This window comes from Prionailurus viverrinus, chromosome B1, assembly GCF_022837055.1.
Source record: "Prionailurus viverrinus isolate Anna chromosome B1, UM_Priviv_1.0, whole genome shotgun sequence".
Lineage (NCBI taxonomy): Eukaryota > Metazoa > Chordata > Mammalia > Carnivora > Felidae > Prionailurus > Prionailurus viverrinus.
In genome coordinates, this window is record NC_062564.1 from 153,886,863 (window position 1) to 153,913,519 (window position 26,657).

General features: G+C 30.6%; 1 protein-coding gene across 1 annotated transcript in view; it reads left to right on the top strand.

The window, feature by feature from the left end:
* Positions 1-25,274, top strand: part of TECRL (trans-2,3-enoyl-CoA reductase like) — a 122,354-nt gene extending 97,080 nt beyond the window's left edge. Inside the window, exon 12 of the mRNA XM_047856714.1 lies at positions 25,156-25,274. Coding sequence (XP_047712670.1) covers positions 25,156-25,274 — 119 coding nt within the window. The remainder of the gene's footprint in view (positions 1-25,155) is intronic.
* Positions 25,275-26,657: the final 1,383 nt, after the last annotated feature.

Sequence of the window (26,657 nt, forward strand, 5' to 3'; positions counted from 1 at the left end):
TAGACATTATTTACTAAATCATTTGAATATATACTTTGTATCAAAATATATATTTATATTTACATATAAATTATATTTATATGTAAATATATATTGAATTATGTATACTTCAAATGGACTATATGTGATGACAATACATTGGAAATTTTTTTTAATTAAGAGTGGAAATATTTTTTGCTTTATTTTTACATATTTAAATTCCTATGTCCTCTCAAACCTTGTTTGCATATATGTAAGTATGCATGTGACTATGCATATATATTTTGACAAAGAGATGACTGATGTTATAAAAATCAAGTACACATTAGTTAAAAATTTTAAAGAAATTCTGAGTTTCCTTATTTTTAAACTGGGATTTTTTAGATTGATTAATTTCTGCAGTGTTCTAAGTTTTACATAATCAAAATATTCTAATTAAAGTTCTTAGATTATATACATATTTGTAAAATGTTCTTGGTAAATGTAGGTATATATACCTTCTGTGGGTGTTTATCATTAATATATGTAGTAAATTATTCAAGAAATAACAAAAGCACCCCTTTGAAAAGCTCTGTTATCTTCCCTAAATATATAGTATTAAAATATCTCAGAGGAAGACGCATAGCTTTAATTACCTAATACCTATTCAGCAAAATATCATGGACTCATTTGAAAGTATTAACAGTAGGTACTATGAATTAAACCACATACACTGAATGCATCTATGTTATCAGCCACCTGTGATAATCATCCCTTTGTTGAAAGACAAAGAGTAGTTTATGTTTTCTTAACTGGATTCAGACTGATGTGAACTCAGGAACTTTGCATATTCTTATAGGATTAGAAGATCTTTGACCAATAATTGCACTACTAGGCATTTACCCAAAGAATATAAGAACACTAATTCAAAGGGATACATATACTCTTTTGTTTCCGCAGCATTATTTACAATAACCAAGATATGAAACAACCCAAATGTCCATTGATTGCTAAATAAAGATGTGGTATATACATACAATGGAATACTCTTCAGCCATAGCAAAGAGTGAAATCATCCAATTTGCAATGACATGGATGGAGATAAGGGTATTATGCTAAGTGAAATAAGTCAGTCAGAGAAAGACATACCATATGATTTCAATCCTATTGGGGCTTTAAGAATGGGAGGGGGTGGGGAGAGACATAGAGAGAGAGAGAAAGAGACTCCTAATTATAGAGAACAATCTGATGGTTATGGAATGGGATAGGCTAAGTAGATGATGGGGACTAAGAGGTGCACTTGTCATGATGAGCACAGGGTAATGTATGGAACTGTTGAATTATTATATTGTACACCTGAAACTAATATTACACTGTATGTTAACTATCTGGAATTAAAATTAAAAAAAAAAAAACTTAAAACAAAATACTTCCATTTTTATTACCCTAGGATTTCAAAGCAGGCCATAGGATTTGTCCTTAGTGGACAAGAATAATAATTGTTCTAAGTGGATCAGTAGCTCAGCAGTCACACTGTTGCTCCTAAAGTCTTCTCAAAGGTGAGCAGATATGATGTCTCAGCAAATAGGATACTGCACAAATGAGATGTTCAAGCAGCTAAGTTTAATCGGAGAAAAACTTTTGAAAATAAAAAAATTTCTGCAGGTACAATATGTCTTAGCTTTTATTTCTATATTTGGCAAATGGAAACACATAAAATCATGTAAAAACATGTAAAATTTCTTCTTTGATAACTGACAGAGCAATATAGAATTGCCTACCAACCCTTCATGATTAATAAAAACAACATAAAAATAGCATTCTAAGTTATATTTTCATGGCTATTCCAAAGTAATGTATAATTTCTCCAAATGTCCTCTACTTTCTGACTTAACAATCTAAAAAATAATTATAGACATTAAACAAAATCACAATAATTTGTTTATATAATATGTTGTCCCAAATATGTTTCTTTATACCATAGCCTCCCTGAGTGTCAAAATTCTCACCTTATAAGTAAAATACACTTATGAAGTAAATACATCATCAAATTCTGAAATTCTTGTGTATTTTCAACAATAGTGATTTTTTTTGTCAAGGTGAAGATTCTGGGAATATAAAAAACTTATACATTCCCTGCTTTCATAAAAAAAAAGATAAAAGAGGCCCTATTTCTGATTTGAATGAGGTATGTATATACATGATATCTTCATATAAGTGATGTGAGTTTGGTCAAGGAGTTTTGTAGTTTGGGAAATGGACACATTTAATGCTATCAGTAGCTATATCAATTGGGAAATAATTCTAAGATGTTGCCACTTCACAACCAACTTTTCATAATCCATTTATTGATGAATTTGTTAAAAAACTAAATGTCAGCTGTGGGCAATCATAAGAGGAAAAAACGGGAATATGTAGTTTCTGCTTTTTATATAGTTTACATATTTAGGACATAACAATTCATTAAAAATATTTAGTAGAATTAATTTAAATTAATTAAAATAAACATACTAAAAATATTATCCTTATGTTTTATTATTTTATTTACTGGGCTGTTTGGATATAAAGGAATGAACATTACCTCAAGCTGTAAATTCCTGTTCAAATTTTGGAACTGGGAACCTGATTGACATGATCTGTCTTCTCTCAGGCCACTTCCCTATTATAATATCTTAAAATGCATATTCTTTCCATTTCTATCACTTTTGCAGAACATACCATTTCTAAAAACAAAGCAAACACCCCTAAAGTCTGAACCTAAAATATATCATGAGGGTTATAAATCTTTTTTTCTGAGAAATACATAGATCTATAAATTTGTGTCCAATGATATCTTTATAGATTGGGTTATTTATTGGTTTACTTGGTATTTTATAACTCATCCGACACATCTAGATATAAATCAGTTTACAGGGTCTTTAGGAGAATGAATCTATGCAAAGTAGACTAGACCAAATTGGGCAATGAGTCTCATGTAACGTGTCCCTCCATCAAAAATAGAACTTACTATATCTTCATTAATACAGGCCTCATTCAAAACAAAGGCTGGAAATAAACTTAAGCAGGGGTTCAAAAATATAATCACGGATTTCAGCTTCTATTGTCCAGATCATTTAATAAAATGATTATTATGATCCCTACCAAACTATAGCTTTGCACCTTCCATTTGGAGTGTTTAAGAATGGTAGCCAATAACATATTTAAATTTATGAATGTAATTAATCTTATGAAAGTAAATAAATTAACATCAGAGTTTTCAGACTGATACTGGATTTGTGATTACATATAATACTTTAAAAAATTAGACTTCACTTAATCTAATAATTCCTCTAATAGCTGCTTTTTTTAAATAATTCTGGAATAGTACTTTCTCTGATCCCAAATAAAATTTTGCAAATAGTGTTTCTAAAATACCACATCTTTATCTCTCACACATTTCTTATAAAAAGTAGCTAGAGAAAGAAAATAATCAGAGGAAAAACAACAAAATTTAAATCAGCTGCTACGCTACTCCATATTATCACAGCATGCCTCTATTCCCCACTCCTCATCATGTCTTCCTCAAGCTGCTATTTTAAAGGTGTTTTTGGTTTGTTTGCATGTGTTTTTAAAAAATGTTTTGGCTAATTTTGAATAAAAATAGACCTGTAGTTCATTTTTTCTTTTAGCAAGTTTTGTGTAAACAAAGTTATTCTCTGACTCATACACACACGCAAACACACACACACACACACACACACACAGAAATTTTAAACAATATTTCTTAAGACAAAGACTATGTTGTGTCAAATAATTTTTAAATAAATTAAGCATATTCTTATTTTTTAAAATATGCATGTTTTATCTTTTGTATAGAAATGTTAAGTCTAATGTCTAAGAATAGTAAATATTAAAATTCAATGTTGTAGTTGAATATCTTGTATACTGACATTTAATCTTCAGTAACTAAATGCATTTTGAAGATATTTTAAGTTCAATTTTAAGTAACTGGCATTCAGAACATGTTAAGTTTTAGCAGCTGATATATTTCAGTTAAAATATTTGTTCTCATAAGATGAAATACAATGACCTGTGAATCAGTAGTAAGGGTTCTTTATATTTTTATTTTAATAAAAAAGAAAACCTTTATATTGCTCCTGGATATTAAAGGTGATTACAGCAAATGTTACTTTATAAGCACAATTAAAGGCATTTATGCAGCTTTTGCATAATGATAATAATTAAAAACCATTTATTTTAAAGGCTGCTTAAAAGTTAATTTTCACCCAGGTGCATATTGAAGCCTATAATTAGCCTTTCTTCAGAGGAGGTTTGGTTGAGGAAACACATAAAGGCATTTCCAAAGGCAGAAGTTCACTGCTAAAATGGGATTTTGGTTTTTAACTTTAGTTTGATAATGGTGCTTAAAATATGTGAGAACAAATGCTCCGAAATACTTTAAAAAATGAATCTATAATCATCCCAGATTGATTTCATTGAGAAGACATATAGAAGACCTATTTTCATATAATTTGTTTGGGAAATGAAGTCCCATAAGACTGCTACCTGGAAAATTTTATTATTTACAACAAATATAAGAAATTTTCAAAACAATTACAAAGCATAATTTCCTATGTATCTCGTCATTCTACTGGGCTGGAAATCAATGCTATTTCTATAATAAATTCTCACTTAACAATTCATTCTTCCTCTACTAGTGATGTCCTACTTACTATCCATTCACCAGATGGTGCATTTTCCAAAAGCTCTCTCATATTTCCAGACAGAATCTCCAAGTAGAGGTAATCATTACACTTGACCTAGTTGCTAATTTTCAATACAGAATACAATTGTATATATAATCCCAATAAGGACTTTTTAAATCCAAGTACTGATACTTTACGAAGTTTATAGAAATAAAAAAGTAATTTAGGATTTATTATTGTGAAATATCTGACACTAGCTGAAGTTTGTTTACTTATTTCTTTTTTTAAAAAATGAGTCATTCTTTTGTTGTATAATTTTTTTAATGTTTATTCATATTGAGAGAGAGAGAGAGAGAGAGAGAGAGAGAATGAGCAGAGGAGGGGCAGAAAGAGAGGGAGAGAGAGAGAAAATCCCAATCAGGCTCCATGCCCAGCACAGAGCCAGGCATGGGGTTTGATCTTATAATCATGAGATAATGATTTGAGACAAAATCAGGAGTCAGATGCTTAAGTGACTGAGCTCCCCAGACACCCCTGTTTACCTGTTTAAATATGAGTTTTCCTATCCATAAAATAAGACATTAGAGGTAAATAACCTAGAATATCCTTTCCTAATATTCTTATAGAAAATTGTTGATGATTCAAATAATTGTCAATTCTTATTGTTTTCAAAAACTATATATCATAAAATCCATGTTTGAATTATATGATCAATGTTTACTTTTTATATAGCACAATTTCTACTAATTTGTTAAATGCATTTATTAGTATGAGGTATCCAAAAAGCAGGTCTGAATTTTCCTAAATGAATTAAACATGATTTCTTCTTTCTTGGAGCTTTCTATTTGAGGTATAAAATTAGAATATAACAATTAAATAAATGAGTGGCAAACTAATTTTAGACTATGATCAATGATGTAAGGAAATGAATTATGTGCTATGACAAAGTTAAGTAATAATATGAGGGGTAAAATGAGGAAGATGGTGTGATCAAGAATTTCCTCTGTAAGGGGATGACCTTTTAGCAGACACTCAGAGTATTTAGATAGGTGAAGGATTGGAGAAAGAATATTTTACACAAATGGAATTGACATGTATAAGGTATGGGGACAGGAAAAACTTGGTATGCTTGAAGATCAGTAAGCCATCCAATATAGATGGAGTGTACTTGGAGAAAGAGTCATGCACACTGAGTTTGGAGAAATATCCTGGATTTTAAAGGTGATTACAGCAAATGTTACCTTATAAGCACAATTAAAGGCATTTATGCAGCTTTTGCATAATGATAATAATTAAAAACCGTTTATTTTAAAGGCTGCTTTAAATAGTGATACAGAAATCGTGAATATACATGTCATGCATGGCCCATAGGCCAGTCTAAATCTTATACTACTTGGTATATTATTGTAGAAAATTCAATTCTGCTATAGAATATAAGGATGTATGTATTAAAGGAGACACATAAAGAAATCCCATCAAGGTAATTTCCAAGAGGATAATATTAAGATTTTATTCCAAATGAAAGAAAAAAAATATGCAAGTCAATAAATAAATATAATGTGATCTGATATACTTTTTTAAAGTTTATTTATTTATTTATTTATTTATTTAGAGAAGGAGAGAGAGAATCCCTAGCAGGCTCCCTGCTGTCAGCACAGAGCCCAAGGTGGGGCTCGATCCCACAAACTATGAGATCATGACCTGAGTTGGTCGCTTAATCGACTGGACCACACAGGTGTCCCGGTGATCTGATATACTTTTAAAAATAGCTCATTCTGTTTCTTATGTGAAAAAAAAATGTGTGGATAAAGAGATGACACAGGAGAACATTTAGAAGAATCCAGTAATATCCAAAGGGAGAAATGCTTAGCTGCTACAGGATGCTCTGGGTCTTGCTTTTATGTTACAGAGAATGTCTATAGAACATTCTAGATTCCAGGAAAGAGTTGGGGTGAAGGCATGGTGGGTCTAGATTTCGAATCTTGAGTCCTTTTATTGGCCTGAATAAACAAACCCAAACCATTACAGTGTCAATAAGTCTAATCTCCTTGTGTGTGTGTACACACATAAAGAGCAAGAGCTTCCCATGCCCTTTGACATTCTTGCATTTGCCAAGCATATCCCTGAATGACATCCTTAGTTAGAATATGGAGAACTTTATCAAAGCCTATGAGGCTGCACAATGCATCTCTGGATGCATCTAACAAGTGGATCTACCAAATCAATCCACTCTAAATCATGGAGTACTATATAGCTTCAAAATATGTGTTCTAGGGGCACCTGGGTGGCTCAGGCGGTTAAGCATCCAATATTGGCTCAGGTCATGATCTCACAGTTTGTGGGTTCAAGCCCCGCATTGGGATCTGTGCTGATAGTTCAGAGCTTGGAGCCTGCCTTGGATTCTGTGTCTCCCTCTCTCTCTGGTCCTCCCTCATTCATGCTCTGTTTCTCTCTTTCTCTTAAAATAGATTTTAAAAGTTAAAAAAATTAAAAAAATAAAATATATATTCTATGAATTTTAATTGGCATAATTAAACTCTCAAATGAAAACTTAAATAAGTAAAATAGAATGTACATATGATACTTTATGTAAACCTGTAGGCATTTTACATCACTAAAGTAAAATAAATAACCTGTAGGCATTTTACATCACTAAAGTAAAATAATAAATAAATAAATAAATAAATAAATAAATAAAACTGCTAAAGATGATAAGATCCAACTTATATATTAAGTAATAATATAAAACAAGAATACCACAAAAAATGTATTAACATATTCACAATTGTTTTGGATTAGGAGGATTAAAACTTTTTTCTTTCTATTGTTCTATGCTTTCCAGGTTGTTTTCCATGTACAAGTATGGTTTATTTCACTATAAATTATAAAGTAAATAATTTATTAAACAAACCAGATTCTTTATAAGCTGGTTCTTCCATTTTTTTCTCTAGTGTCATTTCCAAATATATTTCCTTATACTCTATGTGTTCAAATAATCACTAATCAACTTATCACATATTGAACTTTTCAAGTGACTAAGTTTCTGCATACATTCTTTATTTTACAATATGAACTCTTTTAAAGATTTTTAGTTTATATTGAAATTATCTTTATATATATATATATATATATATATATATATACACACACACACACACACACACATATATACACACACATACATATATATATGTATACCCAAAATGATACATTATTCTAAGTATAATGAATTTTTCAAACTAAATATATATAGATTATCAGAAACAGAATGTTACCAGCAGCTTTCCAAGTCCCCAACCCAACCCCCTCCTCATGCAACTTTGTTATCACTAACCTCTCTAAAACTAGTGTAACTTCTAATAGCACAAATTAATTTTGCAAGTTTTGTGATTCACTTCTGTGTCTGTTTTTCTTTACTCAAATCATACAAGTTTAATAAATATTGTCACATGTATTTTTGTATATTTTTCTTCTACTTAAGGTGTGTGATACCTTCATCCTTTTTGATATTTTTTATTTGTTTTAATTTTCATGGGCATTTAGGTAAATTCTGACTTTAGATTATCACAAATAGTGTAGTTATGAACGTATTACTACTTTTTTGGATAAACATATATAGGCCTATTAAGTATGTACCTAACAGCTGACTTGCTGTGTCATGGGTAGGTTTATTTTTCAGTTTTAGTAAATACTGTCACAAAATCCGTTCTTCCAACACGCGGTGTTTTCCATTTTTCATTTGGTCGGGTATATACTGATATGTCACTATACATTTAATTTGCATTTTTCTCATGGCTAAAGAAGTTAAGCACTTTTCATATGCTTAATAGTCAAATGGGTGTCCTGTTTTGTAAACTGCTATTTGTCTCTTACCCAAAAGATTGTTGAATTTTCTTTCTTATTAATATATAGAAAATCTTCAGGGATTAAGTTGTTGGGTTCCTTCACCATTGTCTCCTTCATTTACTTCTCTATGGATCTATGAACCTAACAAATATGTTCTCTTGTTCTGTGAGTTGCTTTTCTAGTCCTTCAATGCATATTTTAATAGTAATGTTAACATTAATATAGTCTAATCATTTTTCTTGTATAGTTATTGCCTTTTGTGTCTTTTTAAATGCTCTTTCCCTCATCCAAGGTCACCTATGCTCACTATGCTCTGGAACTGATGCTTTTGTGTTCAGGGTAAGATAGAGGTCAAAATCCGTTTATATTGTATAGATAGTCAGGGTCCTAAAACTGTTTATAAAGAAAAAAATGTGCCCACCACCTTTCAGTTTTATAAATTGAGTGTTTATGTTAAGTCTATGTTAGGGGTTTACAAATATATCCCATTAGTCAGGCTTAGGCTGTTTTTGTTTGGGTTTGGGTTTAACCTTGCACTGATTTTACCTTGGCATTATTTAATGACATTTCCTGGTGGCATTTGTCCTACCTCTTCACATTTCTTCATCTTCTTAAACACTGTTTTGTTTATATTTGGGCCATTACATTTTTATTTGAATTTTAGAGCCACTTTGTAAATTAAAAACTCTCTTGGGATTCAAATAGGAATTATATTGAATTTATAGATTAATTGAAGGAAAATTTATCTTTGCAATATTGGGTTTTACAATTCACAATCTCTCAATTTATTCAGTCTTTACTTTCTATCAATAAAATCATTTCCATGTAGAGATATTTACATATTTCATTAGATTTATTAACAGATCTTTTTATCACTATTTTAAATTATAACTTTTTAATCTTCTACATGTCAGGTTTAAAAAAATTATTACCTTCAAAAATTTGCCGCATTATTTCTAATAGTTTTCTGAAGAAAATTCGGATTTTTCAGCAATGTAACTGTATAATGTGCAAATATTTTTTATTTTTCTCTAATAATTACATACATGTACATATGTGTGTATATACATTCTCAGTACAGTAGTGTATGAAATAATGAGAGATAATTTGCATTTTTACATCAGAGAAACATCAATGTTTTATCACTGATTATTAGGTTTCCTTTAGGTTTTTGTAGGTGTTCCTTATCAAATTATGGAGTATTCCTTCTATATTTAGTTTGTTAAATGTTTATAATTGTCAAAGAGGAAAAATTTCCTCTACAGTTCAATGTCCTTCTAGCTGAGCTAAGAATCAAATTGATATGAAACAGATTAACAGGAGAAAATAAAATTTAACAGCAAACATATGGGGAATCCACACAGACATGGAAATTCCAATGGAAAGGGGTAGGGGATCTGAGGATACACAGGAGAGAAAGATCATTAGCAGGAGATGAAAAGAGATGTTTGGAAACCAAAGTTGCCCTATTATGTAGATAAGTTTCTTAGTAAGGAGCAATTTCTGTCAATAGCTCTCTTCCTGGTAACAAGCAGGTAATTAAGGGGGAGGTATAGAGTTTTTCCTGAAACTGCTGAGTTTTGATTGCTTCTAACTCAAACTAGTGTTCTTGCCAAAGTGGCTCATCTTGGGACTGCCTGCCCTTGGCACCTACAAGATGGAGTATTGAGTTTTCTCAAATGTTTTTTTTCATCTATTGTAATGATCACATTTTTTTTCTTATTCTTTAGGGTTTTTTTCCCATTCTTTTTTTCTAACTTCCACAGAATGGAGTTCAAATAATTTTTAACATTTTAAATTTTATAACAAATGTTCCACTAACCACAGCTTTTGATGTATCTCCAAAGTTTTGATATATCACTCATTTACTATTTTACATTTTAGTAAGAATACATTGCAATTTATGTTTTTCTGATTTGACTCATGGATTATTTAAGAGTAAACTTGTAGTCTCTCAGAATTTGAGATTTATTTTTGAAAGTTGATGAGACTTTGTTACACAGCATATGGTCGAATTTGGTAAATTCCTGTACACTCAAAAAATATGAATGTTGCAATATGTGCACATTTTATATAAGCTTACTAGACTTTCATGAATTTCAGTCCTTTGTATATTTAAAAATGCACAATGCATTATTGATATATATCATAAGCTATTAACATTGACTTATTTGCATATGTGAAATTTGTATGTATTACTGAAAAAAACCCTCAAATTTTAGTAGGAACTTCAGTTGCTCTTGTGATGAACCCAAACATCTACAAAACCATCTTCTATAAGTTCTACATTTAAACATCTTAAAACATGGGTCTATTTTGGTAATATCTATGAGGCTCACTTTCCTTACCTATTCACTATCACAGTAATTTATGCTTTATACAATGATGGGGATAAAATAGGGTAACATTTTAATTTTTTGGTGTATGGCTAAAATTATAATGCTAATCTCTGTTAATTTTCCCAATAGAATTGAAAGGGAACACAAAGGTCATTTGAAATGAAACCCTTGGGCTCCTGGGTGGCTCAGTCAGTTAAATGGCTGACAAGGTTTTGCGTTTGAGCCCATGTTGGGCTCTGTGCTGAGTGCAGAGCCTAGATCCTGCTTTGGATTCTGTGTCCACCTCGCTCCCTCTCTGCCCCTCCCCGGCTAGCACTCTGTCTCTTAAAAACAAATAAACATTGAAATGAAATCCTTGTTTGGGTTTATGAAGAAAAGTATACAGTGTGATGGGACATTCGGTTAGCACGAAATAACTGATGAGGTGGAGGAATTTTTGAAGTATACATAGAATAAAGAAATGATTTTTAGAAAGGAAAATTCACTAACGACTTGCATTGGCTTTTCCAAATGATATAACAACAAAACAGAAAACCCTTTCCGAAATAACAATATGAACTTCAAAGTACAGAATAAAATCAACAAGTGTAAAAAAATGAAATTTAACCAAATAAAATTGATAAGACTGTTTTTCTTTTCATTGACAACACAGCAGGTTTAAGTTTGAAGTTTGTCATTTATATATGTGAACTGCTTGAGACTGAGTTTAGTTTTTTACTTTTAATGAAGGAATCGATAAATCTGCAATTCTTACATGAAAGAGGATTAAAAATCCTAATCCATCCCTAAGATCTCAGAAAGACTTGATAGGGCAAAACTATGAAGGAGTATATTATACATAAGAATTTGATTACCAAAATATAAAGAAATATATTCACAGTATTTTAGTTTGTTATTATTTTATTCCAATGAATCTAGGACATAAGTCACAAACCATGCTAAATTGTACAACATAGTTTGCAACTGAAAATTAAACATTAGCTTTTGATACCATTTTAGAGCTCTTTTGGGAATTCAGGCATTCAGTGATCTCTAGGCCACACAGTCCATATGCAGTGGCTGTTAATTATAGCAACATTCTCTCTGCTGATCTAGGAACTTTCTAAAACATTCTCCATATGCTCCAAAGAACAATTTGTCTTCTATTTGGACTCTAATTAAAATTTTAAAAATACCTAAAATTTCAGCATATGAAGTTAAGTTTGTGTGTATGTACTTGTGTGTATAATAGGTGTATGTCCTATTTATGTTTAACTGATTTAGAGCTCCAAACTATGTATCTTGAAGGTTATTTCTTAAAAGTATGTCATAAATTACTCTTTTCTCTATATTTTGTGGTTCTTAATTTTCATATTCTGTGACATTATTAAAACTACTCCTAGTCAGTATAGATGTTTTCAACAAAATGGATAGAGTGACATATGTCATATGCTTATATAGATTTCTCTCTCCCTTGTTTAAATCCATTAAGAGGATCTCTCTCAATACTAGAATTAAGATTAAGCTGGTCAGCTTCATTTTGTTTTGGTTTGGTTTTGGTTTTTTTTTCAACTTTATTGAGATATAATGGAAATATAACATTGTGTAGATTTAGGTATACATGTGGTGATTTGGCACACATATATGCTTTAAAGTGATTATCAGCATAAAGTTAATATATCCATCACCTCACATAATAACTTTCATGTGTGTATGGTAAGAACATTTAAGATTTATTCTCATAGACTTTCAACAGCAAGGTGGTTACTTTGATATGTAGAGTTCTCTATTATCGGGCCATAAGTATTTCAATTTCCCACTCAGCCAAAATAATCACTTACATTTCCTTGATCATAATATAATATTTCCAATATGTCTGCTTTCCTTCAATTGTACCTACTTGTAATAAATTGGATCTCATCCCAATTCTTTCTAATACCCAAGACCTAACTCAAAGTTTATCATCTCCAGAAATTCTTTTCCAAAACTTTTTTCCTCTAGTAAGTTTTATATTTTCCTTCTCCCTTCCCCTAATGTCATGTGTATGTATATCTATTTTACTTTTGTAGTCAAAATCATGGAAATAGAGTTAGGCAGACAAGACTTCAAATTGTATTCTCATATTTATTAAATGTGTGATATTTGATAAGACTAAGATTTTTAGGTCTCAGTAAAATAAGGACAATAATGTTTAAATCATAGCGAAGTAATTAGCCCAGTTTCTGCTCTATAATAAATAAATGATGGCTTTACCAGTTTTATTATCATGATTTCAGATATATTGTTAACTTAATCAAAGTACTTCCCTCAGGTATTAGAGAATATCTTTCAGAACAGGAACCATGAGATTTTCATCAGTCTATCTAAACTCTAGCACAGTGTATGGAATGGCTACTCAAGAAGTGTTCAGTTAAGAGGATTTGCTCTCTATTTTCTCAAATGTGAATTTTAACCTTCTGTTTCTTTGTTTGCCAATAGAAGAAACAAATAACTTCTAAAATTAATCACTCTACAGTCCGGTGTAGTTATTTACAAATACAGATTCTTTAATTCTGTGAGAAGAGATAAAAGTGCATAGGCTTAAAAAGAAAGTAATATAAAGACAAAACATTTAAAGACAAAATTAAATTAGCTAAGTAGAGGTAAATTTCTCATATGTAACAAAAGAATAATAATAAAAACCTATTCAACTGGATTATTGTGACATATAAGAATGTACTTTTTAGTTACTTTTCCAATATAATTGCTTCATGTGACTTTCTGATATATTTCAAGTCACTTGTTAAAAGTTGTTATTAACAACTTAATTTTAACTCAGGATGACTTTTCACACCCCAACTGATATTTTTATGATTCGGCATTATGTATCTAGTATCATCTTTGAGTTATTATCTTGTTCTGAACATTATTTGGAACTAGGTAGATTCAAACTAATTAAATACATAAGTAAATGCACAAATAAACAAATGTAAATATATAATTTTAGTATTATTTTCTTACTGCTAAAAGACTAAAATCGTAAGAACTAATCAAAGAACGTAAGTCAGTGATATAAACACTTTTCTGAAATCAAGGTAAGAGTTTACTTGTTCTTATTCAATATCTGTCAAAATTAGGTTGATCTGCCTGTGTATAACTTGGTGTCTTCTATAAGACACAGCCACGTTAATTTACTTCAATAAATTAATTTTACCGCTATCTTGTAGTCTTCATGAAGGTGTGGTTTGGATATAAAGCTACTGTAAAATATTACATTCCATAAGGATTACTATTTAAAAATTTATATATGAATACTAAATCTAATACATACAAAATTATGCTTAAATTAGTAGTAAATACTAAATTAGCTTTTAAAACTATACTTAGCATTTACTAAATTTAGACTTTAAATATGATAAGGATAATAATTTAGAAATTATAGGCCAATAAGCTGGTTCCAGTGGACCTGAAATTAATTATGGGGTATATAAAAATAGAACACATACAATCAATAAAGATTTTAAGATATTTTTCTATTAATATTTAATAGTCATGCAAAACCACTTCAAAAATTGTATTTAAAATTTCAAGGAGGTGGGGAATCTCAGTAACCATGAATTTTTCATTTGCAAAAACTCGCCAAACTACATAATTCATAAATACCAACAACAGACAAATGATAAGTATTCAGTGAAAATGACATTCTGTGTTGGTACACTATGCAATTTTACTTTGGCTTTTCACTCTACGAATGAAAAGTTCTTTTACATACCTCTAACCTTTGCCAGTCTCTGGCCACTTTCCAAATTTTTACAGACTATCCTACTAAACTGATTGTTTCTGTGCTGGATATTGAGAATCCAACGTCCAATGTCATTCCATGACAACAGATCTTGATTAGACTCTAAGTTCTCATTTCTACTCACTCTAGGCTCCTGCATTTACTTGATCATTTACATATTTCTCACCAGTGTATCCTCTGTGAGTTCAGAGAATCTTCTGTTTATTTTTGTGTGTGTGTGCATTTTTAGCATTTGAATATATATAATCTCTTAATAAAGTAACCTCATTACTATCCAACAACGTTTCACTAAGAAAAAAAGAATAAAGGGGCACATTACTCTTTTGGCTTTTTTTATATTTTGTTTTAAATAGCTGTTTCTTACTGCCAGCAGATTCTCCACATCTGTGATTAAGTAGAGGTAAGTGTATATATATATATATATATATATATATATATATACACACATATATACATACATATATACATACATATATATACATATATGTATATATACATATATATACATATATGTATATATACATATATATATATACATATATATATATAAAAGTGTTAAGACTCTGATATAATTACTTGTCATGATTAAGCATTTATAACTCAATTAACATATAGATTTAAGGTTAACTTAAATGTAAGTGAAAATAATGATCTGTCTTCTAGTAGTACCAGCCTTTGAGTCAACTAAACAGAACAATATGGATCCAAATTAAATATTCAAAATGTCTCTTGAAGGTGTTTGTTTAATCCTACTTTTACCAGCCTTCTTCATCATTACAATTAAATGTGTTTATATATATGCACACATGCACACATGTATACGTGTTTATCCCCAAATGAACAAAATCATAAAGCTATGAAATCACCTTTGAAGATAAATTGAGCTGATAACTTCTCTATGAAACTTTCCATAACCTGACGCTCTCCTATACTCTCCTCTTCTCACAAGTTGTGGTTATTTCTTATATACTTATTCTCTATTATACTTAAACACACTCTATTATATCAGTTGATACACCATAAATCATATTATAAGTACTTACCTTCTTGCCTTAATAGATAGTATATTCTATGTACTTCTTGCAGGCAAGAATCAAGACTTAATCATCCTTATATGTGTAGTCATGAGCAAAAATTTAAGAACACTACAGGGGTTCAATCAACAGATTACACATCAGTAAGCGTTCAGTTTTAGAGGTCTTTCTTTTTTTCTTTATCTCTTTTTTTTTTCAATTAGGGATACTGAATCTAGAGTTGCTAATGTGAAATGAGTTTCTATTCTACAATAGTATATAATTCAGATGAATTATGTTTTTTTAGCAACTGTTACATAGGGAAAATTTCAGTTTTAAAAGACTGACAATTGGACTGCCATTCAGTGATTATTGAGACAAACTGGTCACTTCCATCTACCTGAACTTGATTCATGAAAAAACATTAAATCTGGTCATGTGCAACAGGCTACTGAGAAATGCAGAGCAAAGCAAGCAGTTTTATACTGAGGACTATAAAAACATATATTATGTGAGAAAAAAATCTTAAAATTTTCATACTTCTAGTGCGAGTATAGAGGATGATCACATTGCTTCTACATTGTTATTTGCAAATAATAAATTATAAAACATTATACTTCTTTGTCATCTTCTTGAATGATAACAAGAAGTTTGTCCCTGAGAAACACAGAGAACAATACTTTTTCAGATATTTCAAAAAATGGAAATAAAATTTTATTTCTCAGAGCACTCAAATATCTTATTGACATATACAATCTACAGATAATTTATAACATAGGAAAAAAATCACAGCAGTAAAAAATAGACAAAAGATAACAGTCCCTTATGGGGTTCTTTGATGTATTAAATACAATAATGGGCAGGGGATATACTAGGCAGTTGCTAAAATGTCAAAATAGTAGTATATATTTGTGATATTGAATGGAAAAGCAAGGCAGCATTAAAGTTAAACTTCAATATAATTGCTAATTCAACATTTTGTGTCAGAAATTAATGATACAGAATTGAAAGGTTAGATGAAATTAGATGAATACATATATATATATATGTATTTCTACTTATATTGGTGATTAACATAACATATTCCATTTTTGTAGCTTTGGTTCATTGTGTGTGTGTGTGTGTGTGTGTGTGTGTGTGTGTTGAGTCTTTCTGACTCTTTCATTGCATGGAAGTGCTTTTTTTTTATCAAGAATGATGGTGGAAATGTCAAGATAGAATTGACACAGCTTTATTGATAAAATATATGTACATTAGAACTAATTAGTTCTCCCTTTAGTCCATTGAATCACATAGTTTCTCTTAAGGACAGGAAGACTTAAAAATCAAGAGAATATGTTTAAGAAATAAATGAAAAAAGGGGTCTGTGGGTGGCTCAGTTAAACATCCAATTCTTGGTTTCGGCTCAGGTCATGATCTCACAGTTTGGGAGGTTGAGGGCCTCATAGGGTTCTATATTGAGAGCCCAGAGCCTGCTTGGTATTCTCTCTCTCCTTCTCTTCTCCCTGCACTAGCACTTTTGCCCTCTCTCACTCTCTCTTTCTCAAAATAAATAAATAAACTTAAAATTAAAGAAAAGAAATAAATGAAGATGTATTTAGTCTTCTGTATTAACAAAGAAACCTAACTGAAAAAGCAGTACCACTTAATATAACTTTAAAAAACATTATAAAAGACCTGAATATGAACATTCAAGAAGCTCAATGAATTCCATGTAGGATTATTTCAAAGAGACTCATACCCAAACACATTATAATCAAGTAGTGGAAAGACAAAGAGAGAATCTTTAAAACAGAAAGAGAGAGGTGACATCCTATACAAAAGATGATCCTCAATAATATTATCAGTAGATTTCTCATCAGCAACTTTGGAAGCCAGAAGTCAGTGGGCTGATATATTTGAAGGGGAAAAACAAGCACGAAACAAACAAAAAACCAAAAAACACAAAAACTGTCAAGAATTGTATAGCTAGCAAAAGTGTCCTTCAAAAATGATGGAGAGATGAAGATATCCCTAGATAAGAAAAGTTGAGAGAGTTTGATATCGCTAGAGTTTGGTCCTGAAAGAAATTATAAAGGTATTCTTGCAGGTTGCAATGAAAGGACATTGAACAGTAACTAAAAGTGATATAAAGAAATTAAAATATCGGTAAAAGTAATACACAGGCAATTATAAAAGCTAGCATTATTGTAATGATAGTTCATAACACAGGTTTTGGTTTTATTCATGATTTGAGAGACTAATACATTTCAAAAATATTAGTCTAGAAGCTAGTATTATTGTAACTGTGGGTTGTGACTACTTATTTTATGTTGTAATAATTTAAGAGATTAATGCATTAAAAACATAAATTTATGAAAAAACAACTTTATGATTTCAGACACACAATGTGCAAAGATGTAATTTTGTGACATCAATAACTGAAAAAAAGTGGGAAAAGAGCTTTAAATGAGCAGGTTTTGTGTTATTGAAATTAAACTGGTATAAATTTAAATAAGTGTTATAATGTTAGGATGTTAAATATAATTCTCATGGTAACCCAGAAAGGAAGAGTTATAGAATATACACAAAAGTAAATGGGAAGAAATTTAAACCTTTTCAATATAAAATACCAGCTTAACACAAAACAGACAGTAATGAAGGAAATGAGGGACAATATAAGCTATAAGACATCTAGAAAATAAATAGAAAAATGACAAAACTAATTTTCCTCTTATCAGTAAGTAGTTTTAATATAATTGGATTAAACTTTCTAGCCAAAAGACAGCTATTGGCAGAATAGAGAAGAAATCTGAGCTAGCTATATGTTGTCTACAAGAGAGCCACTTTAGATCTTAGGACGCAAATAAGTTGAAAGTGAAGGTTGGAAAAGATATTCAACGCAAATAGTAACCAAAAGAGAGCAGGTATGATTATACTAATATAATACAAATATACTTTAAATTTAAACAAAGTTTGTAAGAGGAGAAAAAAAGACATATAAATAAAAAGTCCCATACGTCAAGAAGATATAACAATTATAAACATTTATGTCTCAACAAACAATCAAATAAGAAGCAAAAATTCACAGAATTAAAGAAATAAATTGATATTTCCACAATTGTTACAGACTTCATTATCCCGTTTTTAATAATGAACAACTAGACACAAGATAAGGAAATGAAGAACCCAAATAACACAATAAACTAACTAGAATTAGCACATATAGGACACTGTATCTGTCAGGGAAGAAGATCCAGCTACCAATCCCAAGTGAGTATACCCATTGTGTGGAAAATGTGAAAATCATGACAATGTCAACCATCAGAAGTAGGAGTTCACAGACACTGGTCCACTGCATATTCTACAGCATTGCAGCTGCCAAAGAGGACTCACCATGTATATCACTACTTGGAACAGCACTTTACTTACAGAAAGGAGAAGAAATAAAAGATCAGTGTCTGTAGTATATGCAGGTCTCCCATGGCCACCAGCCCTGTCTGATAGCCCACGCAGGGTGATGGACTGCATGCACCCTTCTTCTAAAACAGGTGAAGATCTTATTCTCCTCCAGCATAAGGGCAGATATACTGCAGGGGCTGGCCAAATGCCATAGGATGCATACTATTAAGCAACAAAAGAATTTTACTGTGTACTGAGAACAGGGCAATATTTTCTTCTAATGAGAAAGAAGAATATATGGGCAAGCAGCTGATGGCCACTCGGCATCCATTTGGGGGAATGTCCCAGACTCCAGACACTGATTCCTCAACACTATCCAACAACAGAATACATTCTTTTCAAGTGCACATGGGACATACACCAGAATATGCATACATTAGGTCACAAATTGTGTCTCTAAATACTTTAAAAGATCAAATCTTTTGATCTTTTCTGATCACATAGACTGAAGTTAGAAATCAATAGCAGAAGGAAAACTGGAAATTTTAAAAATTTGTGGAAATTAAACAATGCACTCTTAAATAATCAATGGGTCAAGGAAATCACAAGATAAATTAGAAAATGCTAGATAAACGATAACAAAAACACAATATACCAAACTTACGGGATGCAGCAAAAGTGCTAAGGGGGAAATTTAAAGCTATAAACACAGATCTAAAAAAACAAGAAAGATCTCATGTCAACAATCTAACTTTACAACTTAAGGAACAAGAGAAACTCAAACTCAAAGCTAGCAGAAACAAGGAAATATTAAAGATCAGAAATAAGTAAAATAGAGGACAGAAAAATACAAAAATCAATGAAACCAAAAATTGGTTCTTCAAAAGATCAACAAAATTAATTAATTAATTTTCACTAGATTGACTACGAAATAGGGAGATTCAACTTGTTAAAATCAGAAATGTAAGTGGAGACATTACTACCAATTCTATAGAAATGAAAGATTTATACAAGAATTTGTACTATGAAAAATTGTAAGGCAAAAAAAAATGAATAATCTGGATAAAATGGACACAGTTCTAGAAACATAATTTTTTCAAGGCTGAATCATAAAGAAATAAAAATTCTGAATATACCTATAACTAGTAATGAGATTGAACCAGTAATTAGAAATCTCCTAACAAACAAAAGTCCAGGACATGACTGCTTCATTTAAGAATTCTACCAAACATTTAAAGAACTAATATTTCTTCTTAAAATTTCAAAAAAAAAAAGTGGAGAATGCTTCGTAACTCATCTTATGAAACCAAATTTACCCTGATACCAAAGCCAGACAAAGGCACTATCAGGAAACTACCGACTAATATCCCTTGTGGATATTGATTCAAAAATCCTGAAAGAAAGAAAGAAAGAAAGAAAGAAAGAAAGAAAGAAAGAAAAGAAGAAAGAAAACAAATACAACATTATATTAAAAAGACTATACACCATAATTACATTAGATTTATTCCTGGAATATAAGAATGGCTTAACAAACAAAAATTAACCAATGTAATATACCACATTAACAGAAGAAAAATAAAAACATGATCATTTCAATTATTTCAATTGATGCAGAAAAAAACATTTGACAAAATCCAACACGATTTATGATAAAACACTCAACAAATTATGTATTACAAGGAAATTACCTTAACATAATAAAATCCATATATAAAAAATCCACAGAGAATTTATATTTGATGTTGAAAAACTGAAAACTTTCCTCTAAGATCAGGAACAAGGCAAGTATACCAGCTTTGCCACTTCTATTAAACATAGTACTGGAAGACCCTGCAAGAACAATTAGGCAAGAAAAGGAAATAATAGGCATCCAAATTGGAAAGAAAAAGTAAAATAACCTCTTTTCACATATAATATGATTTTATATGTAGAAATTCCTAAAGATTCCACAAAATAGTGTTAGAATCAATAAATGAATTCAGCAAATTAGCAGGATTACAATGTCAATGCTAAAAAATCAGTTGCACTTCTATATACAAACAATGAACAATCTGAAAAGGATAGTAAGAAAACAACTCTAGGGGTGCCTGGGTGGCCCAGTCTGTTGAGCATGTGACTCTTGATTTCAGCTCAGATCATGATCCCAGGGTTGTGGGATTAAGCCCTGGTCAGGCTCCATAATGAATGTGGAGTCTGTTTGAGATTCATACTCTCTCTCCTTCTGCCCCTTTCCCCCACTCACACTGTCTCTCCCTCTCTCTCTCTCTAAAATAAAAAGAAAAGAAGAGAAAACTGCATTTAAAAAAAAGCATTGAAAAATAAAATTAACCTAACCAAGCAGGCAAAAGACATGTGTGATGAAAACTACAAAACATTGCTGAAATAAATTAAAGAAGACATAAATAAATGGTAACACATCCCATGTTTATGGTTTGGAAAACTTAATATTTTTAAGATCTTATTACTACTCCAAAGTGATCTACAGATTTAATGCAATGTCTATCAAAATCCCAAAGATTTTTTTTGCAGAAACAGAAAAAAACATTCTAAGATCAATATAAAATCTCCAGATACCCCAAATAGCCATAACAATAATTAAAAAGAAGAACAAAATTGGAGGGATCATAATTCCTGATTTTAAAATTTCTACACTACAGAAATATAAGCAGTGTACTACTGGAATAGACATATAGACCAATGGAATAGAATAAAGAACCCATAAATAAATTCTCATATATGGTCACATGAGTTTTGATGATATCTCAAGATCATTTACTGGGGAAAGGATAATCTTTTCAACAAACAACACTAAGAAAATTGGATATTCCACTTTTAAGATTTCCAATTCCTAAAAACATAAAGTTGGACCATTATCTATCACTATATAAAAAAAATTCACTCATAACAAATCAAAGTCCTGAATATAAGACCTAAAACTATGAAACTCTTAAAAGAACACTTAGGACCAAAAATTCAGAACATTGAATTTGGCAATGGTTACATGGATATGACAATAAAGCACAGTCAACAAAAGAAAAAATAGATAAATTGTACTTCAAGAAGCTTAAGAATGTTTTGTGCATCAAAGGACACTATCAACAGAGTAAAAAGATAATCTATGAAATGGGACAACATATTTGAAAATCATAGATCTAATAAGGCATCAATTTTCAGACCATATCAAGAACTCCTAAAATTGAATTTCCAAAAATAAACAGCTTGATTCAAAAATGGGCACAGGGCTTGAGTAGACTTTTCTTCAAAAAATATTGCATGTGGCAGATAAGCCCAGGAAAAGGTACTCAATATCACAAATTATTAGGGAAATACAGATCAAACCTATAATAGTTACCATCTCACACCCATTAAGATAACTACTACCAAAGCAAACTAAAACAGAAAATAAATGTTGACAAGAATGTAAAGAGACTGAAACTCTTGCAAACTATTGTGGAATGTAAAATGATACAGCTTCTATATGAAAAAAAATAATGGTTCCTCAAAAATTAAGAATAGGGTTACCCTGTGACCCAACAATTGCATTTCTGGGTATAGCCATAAGCATTGAAAGCAAGGTCTCAAAGAGATATTTGTACAGCCATGTTCTTAGTAGCATTATTCATAGCGACTAAAATGTGGAAACAACCCAAATGGCCAGATGGATGGATAAGCAAAATATCATTTACATACATAAACTAAAATACTATTCAGCACTAAAAAGGAAGAAAATTGTCACATATGTTATAATATGCATTAACCTTAAAGACATTATAGTAAGTGAATAAGCCATTCTCAAGAAGATAAATACTATATAATTCTATTTACTGAAAGTACTTAGAGTAGTTTAAATCATAGAAAGTAGAATGGTGGTTTCCAGGGGCTAGGTGGAGAAGAGAATGAGGAGTTATTGTTCAGTGGGTATAGAGTTTTAGGTGTGCAACATGAAATGAGTTCTGGTAATTTCTGATGGTATTGATTACACAACAGTTTGAATGTAGTAACATTACAGCTGTACACTTTAAATGGTTAAGATGGCAAATTTTATATTCTTTGTATTTTATCTTAATTAAAATGGGAAAAATGAATGAAAATGCCCAATTGGGATAAGGATAATGGAAAAATAATATAATCATTAGTCATGTGACATTCAATTTAGTCCCTTCAGAAGGTAATAGACATTATGTTTTAAAGAAGCTCTGAGCATTAAAGAACATATTTAAGGAAACCCAATGCAGAGCTGTAACACTGAAATATCAGAAGTTAGCTAAGTATTCATCAATAAAGTGAAAGTTCAATAAATTATAGTGTACTCACTAAATTAACAAAGCATAAATTTTTCATGAAAACTACATAGACTATGAAAAGTACTTTAGCTGTGCAACTTAATTTATTGTTTTAAATTTGCATTCAAGAAGTGCATTCTCTTTAGTGGACAGTTCTATGACTTTTGATAAATATATAAAATCATGTAACATATGCCATCACAATCAAGATACAAAATAGTTCCATCATGCAAAAAAATTCTGTTATCCTTCTCCTTGATTCAACCACTCCACTTATCCTCAAACCATGGAAAGCAGGAATGTTCTCTGTCACTATAATTTTAACTTTTACAGAATGTCAAATGGAATCATAATATGTACACTTTCGAGTCTGACTTCTTTCACTTGTAATGCATTTGAAATTCATCTATGTTGATTTGTGTATCAATAGTTCATTCTTCTTTATTGCTGAATAGTATTCCATATATTATTTCATGTACCATAGTAGGTTATCATTCAACAGTTGAAGGATATTTCAGCTTCCAGTTTTGATGTTATGGTTCTCTTGTATGAAAAGAATCAAGGTAATTTAGTCAGGATTTGAAGGGTGTCATACTTGAGATTATAACACTTTCTAATTCCTATCTCATTATCAGATTCTCAGACACAGGTAACTCTGAAATTAGGGAAAAACACTAAAATGGAAAGCAAAATTTTTAATTTACTTAATGTTATACTTCAATAAAGTTAATTTTTGCATATATTTTTCACAAATAAAATGAGACTTTTGAACTGAATCAGTTTTTAAAGATTGAGGTTCCTCCTCCCCCAAATCTTATGTTACTCTTAGTAAGTTAAAAAAAAACCAATATAATCATAGGGATAATTTTTCTTGGTTTTCTATTAAAAATTAAATCAGGTATCTAAAAAGTATTATGAAACAATTAAAATATTCTCCATTTTCCCTGAAAAGGCTCAAAAAAGAGTAACTGCATCATGAGATGCACCCATGGAAAAGCACCCAAATATCCTCTTTATCATTTCTTTTTTCTTTTTTTCAATGTTTATTTCTTTTGCGAGAGAGAGAGTAAGAACATGTTGAGTGGGGAAGGGACAGAGAATCCCAAGAAGGCTTTGCCCTGTCAGTGCATAGCCCGACACAGGGCTTTATCTCACGTGGTACCATGATGTGAGCCAAAATCAAGAGTCAATGCTTAACCGACTGAGTCACAACTGCATTTATTTTTTCAAAGGGTTATTTATAATGGTAGATCCTCTCACACAAAATCACTTTCATCTTCTCTTTTTTCCATATTTTAGATCTACTTCTTTTCTTCAATAAGTAGATATAGTTGAAAATGTAAATCAGTTTAGATGTTCAATTTTTGTATTCATTAATATAATCAATGCTCATAGCTTCTGCCTTGCAATAGTAAACCATGATTCTCAAAAGTCTTAAAGACAACAAAAAAATCTTAAGATAGTTATTCCAGTAAAGGTGATCTAGAAGCACATTCTAACTGACCATAATGGATGACAAAGAGAAGAGATATAATGATTTCCACCTCTTATATTTGTAATTCTTGTCTGTGGGTGTTTTGTATTATATTTGTATTTATTAATCTTAATCACTGAGGCTTACTTTTAAATATATTTTGATGGAAGTATCTTCCTCATTAGCATTTTTATATTATTTTAATAGCATTGACAATTGTAGCTAAATATATTTCTAAATATAAACCTTCATTTGTGCTATTTCACTGAAAAAAGGTGTTGATTCTTCTGGTATGAAATATATAAATGAAAGGAAAATGAACTTCCATAACTAAAATTTCTACACATTTAATAGGGAATATATAGCCAAATGTTGCAATATAGTTAAAATCTAAGAGAAATTATGTTCTTTTTCAGCAGACCATCTCAGTTTGGAAGCACTTACATATTTATTTCACATCAGAAGATTGATACCTCTGATATACCTCTACTGGAGTCTTTATTTTTCTGTCTTGTTCTATAACACTGAAGAGTAGATCATCCACCAATTATAAAATTTAGCAAGTCCTGTTCTTAGGTCAATCCTATAAGCCTGAAGAATAAAGATCGGTTCTCTGCTTCATTAGCATGAGACATCATAACTCTGTGTTCATTGTATATTATTGATTCAAGTACACAGGCCCAGATTCTGCTCAAATAAATTCACTTGGTAGTTGAAGTGAAAATATCTGATGGTTGAAATTGACCTTAGATGTTTAATAGCTTGGGTCCTCTGAGGGGGTCATCAACACTCATTATTACTTCCTATTCAAACCATTATCCTGATCAATGCGGTATTGTTCTTATGATTCACTTGCTGGATGTTTCTTGAAACTGAAATCATAGCATTTTCAAGCTAGAAGAGATTTTACAAATGACAAAACTAAAGGTACAGGAAGGTTAACCATCTTTTCTTCTATTCACTCATTTGAAACTGGATCCTATTTTATTTTTAATTTGAATGTGATATAAGGATAATTAGAAATATGCCCTATTAGCTCTCTTCTAGCCTAACCCAGACCTATTTGCTAGATGAGCAGGCTCCAAAGACTTGACGTCATGGTTTAAAAATACTTTGAAGGAGAAAGCCATCTAAACAACAAAATCAATCAAGCAGCCAACAAAACCTTGTTGGGGCTTTTACAAATGGCATATAGTAAAAAAGAAAAACAACAGTTGGTGCTCTGGTACAGACCTTTGAAAAGCTTGATTACATCACAACACTGACAACAAGTTTTTGTAGCTGTCCTGTATCACAGGGTCACATGTCATTATTAGAAACATAATGAAAAATTCTGTCTTACAATATATTCATTTATCACATAATGTTATTGATTGATTTTAGCAAATGATATAGGTCTGCTGTCATTTCTTTTAAATATTATTCAATACCTTTCTGCATGTGATATGAAAATTGTCTTTAAATGTTAATTTAAAGTCTTTAAATCCAGAAACAGAATAATTTTGAGGTCAAGTTACCAAAATCGAGTTGAAACATAGAGAAAAATTAAAAGTTATATTTTCAGTCATAAAGTTATAGCAATCATTTTTCTATTACTGATAAGTTTGACTCATGGTTCCATTTTTTAATCTACTGATATCAATCTGCAGATTTTTTTTTCCTAAAAGAAAAAAAATGGCATGAGCAATTGTGCATATGATTTCAGAGGATTTAAGGACGCTAAAATATATCCATGTATCTCAGTGAACTTCAGATTAAAAATATCTGCATGAATTAAATTCAAAGATGGAAGTATCATTATTTACTTGGGAAGAAGGATGACATTCACTTTAATGCCTAAAATTTAAGCTCAGTGTAATTGAACAATCAACAGCTGTAGTTGACTGATAGTGCTTTAAATTTTTTAATAATGTCACGT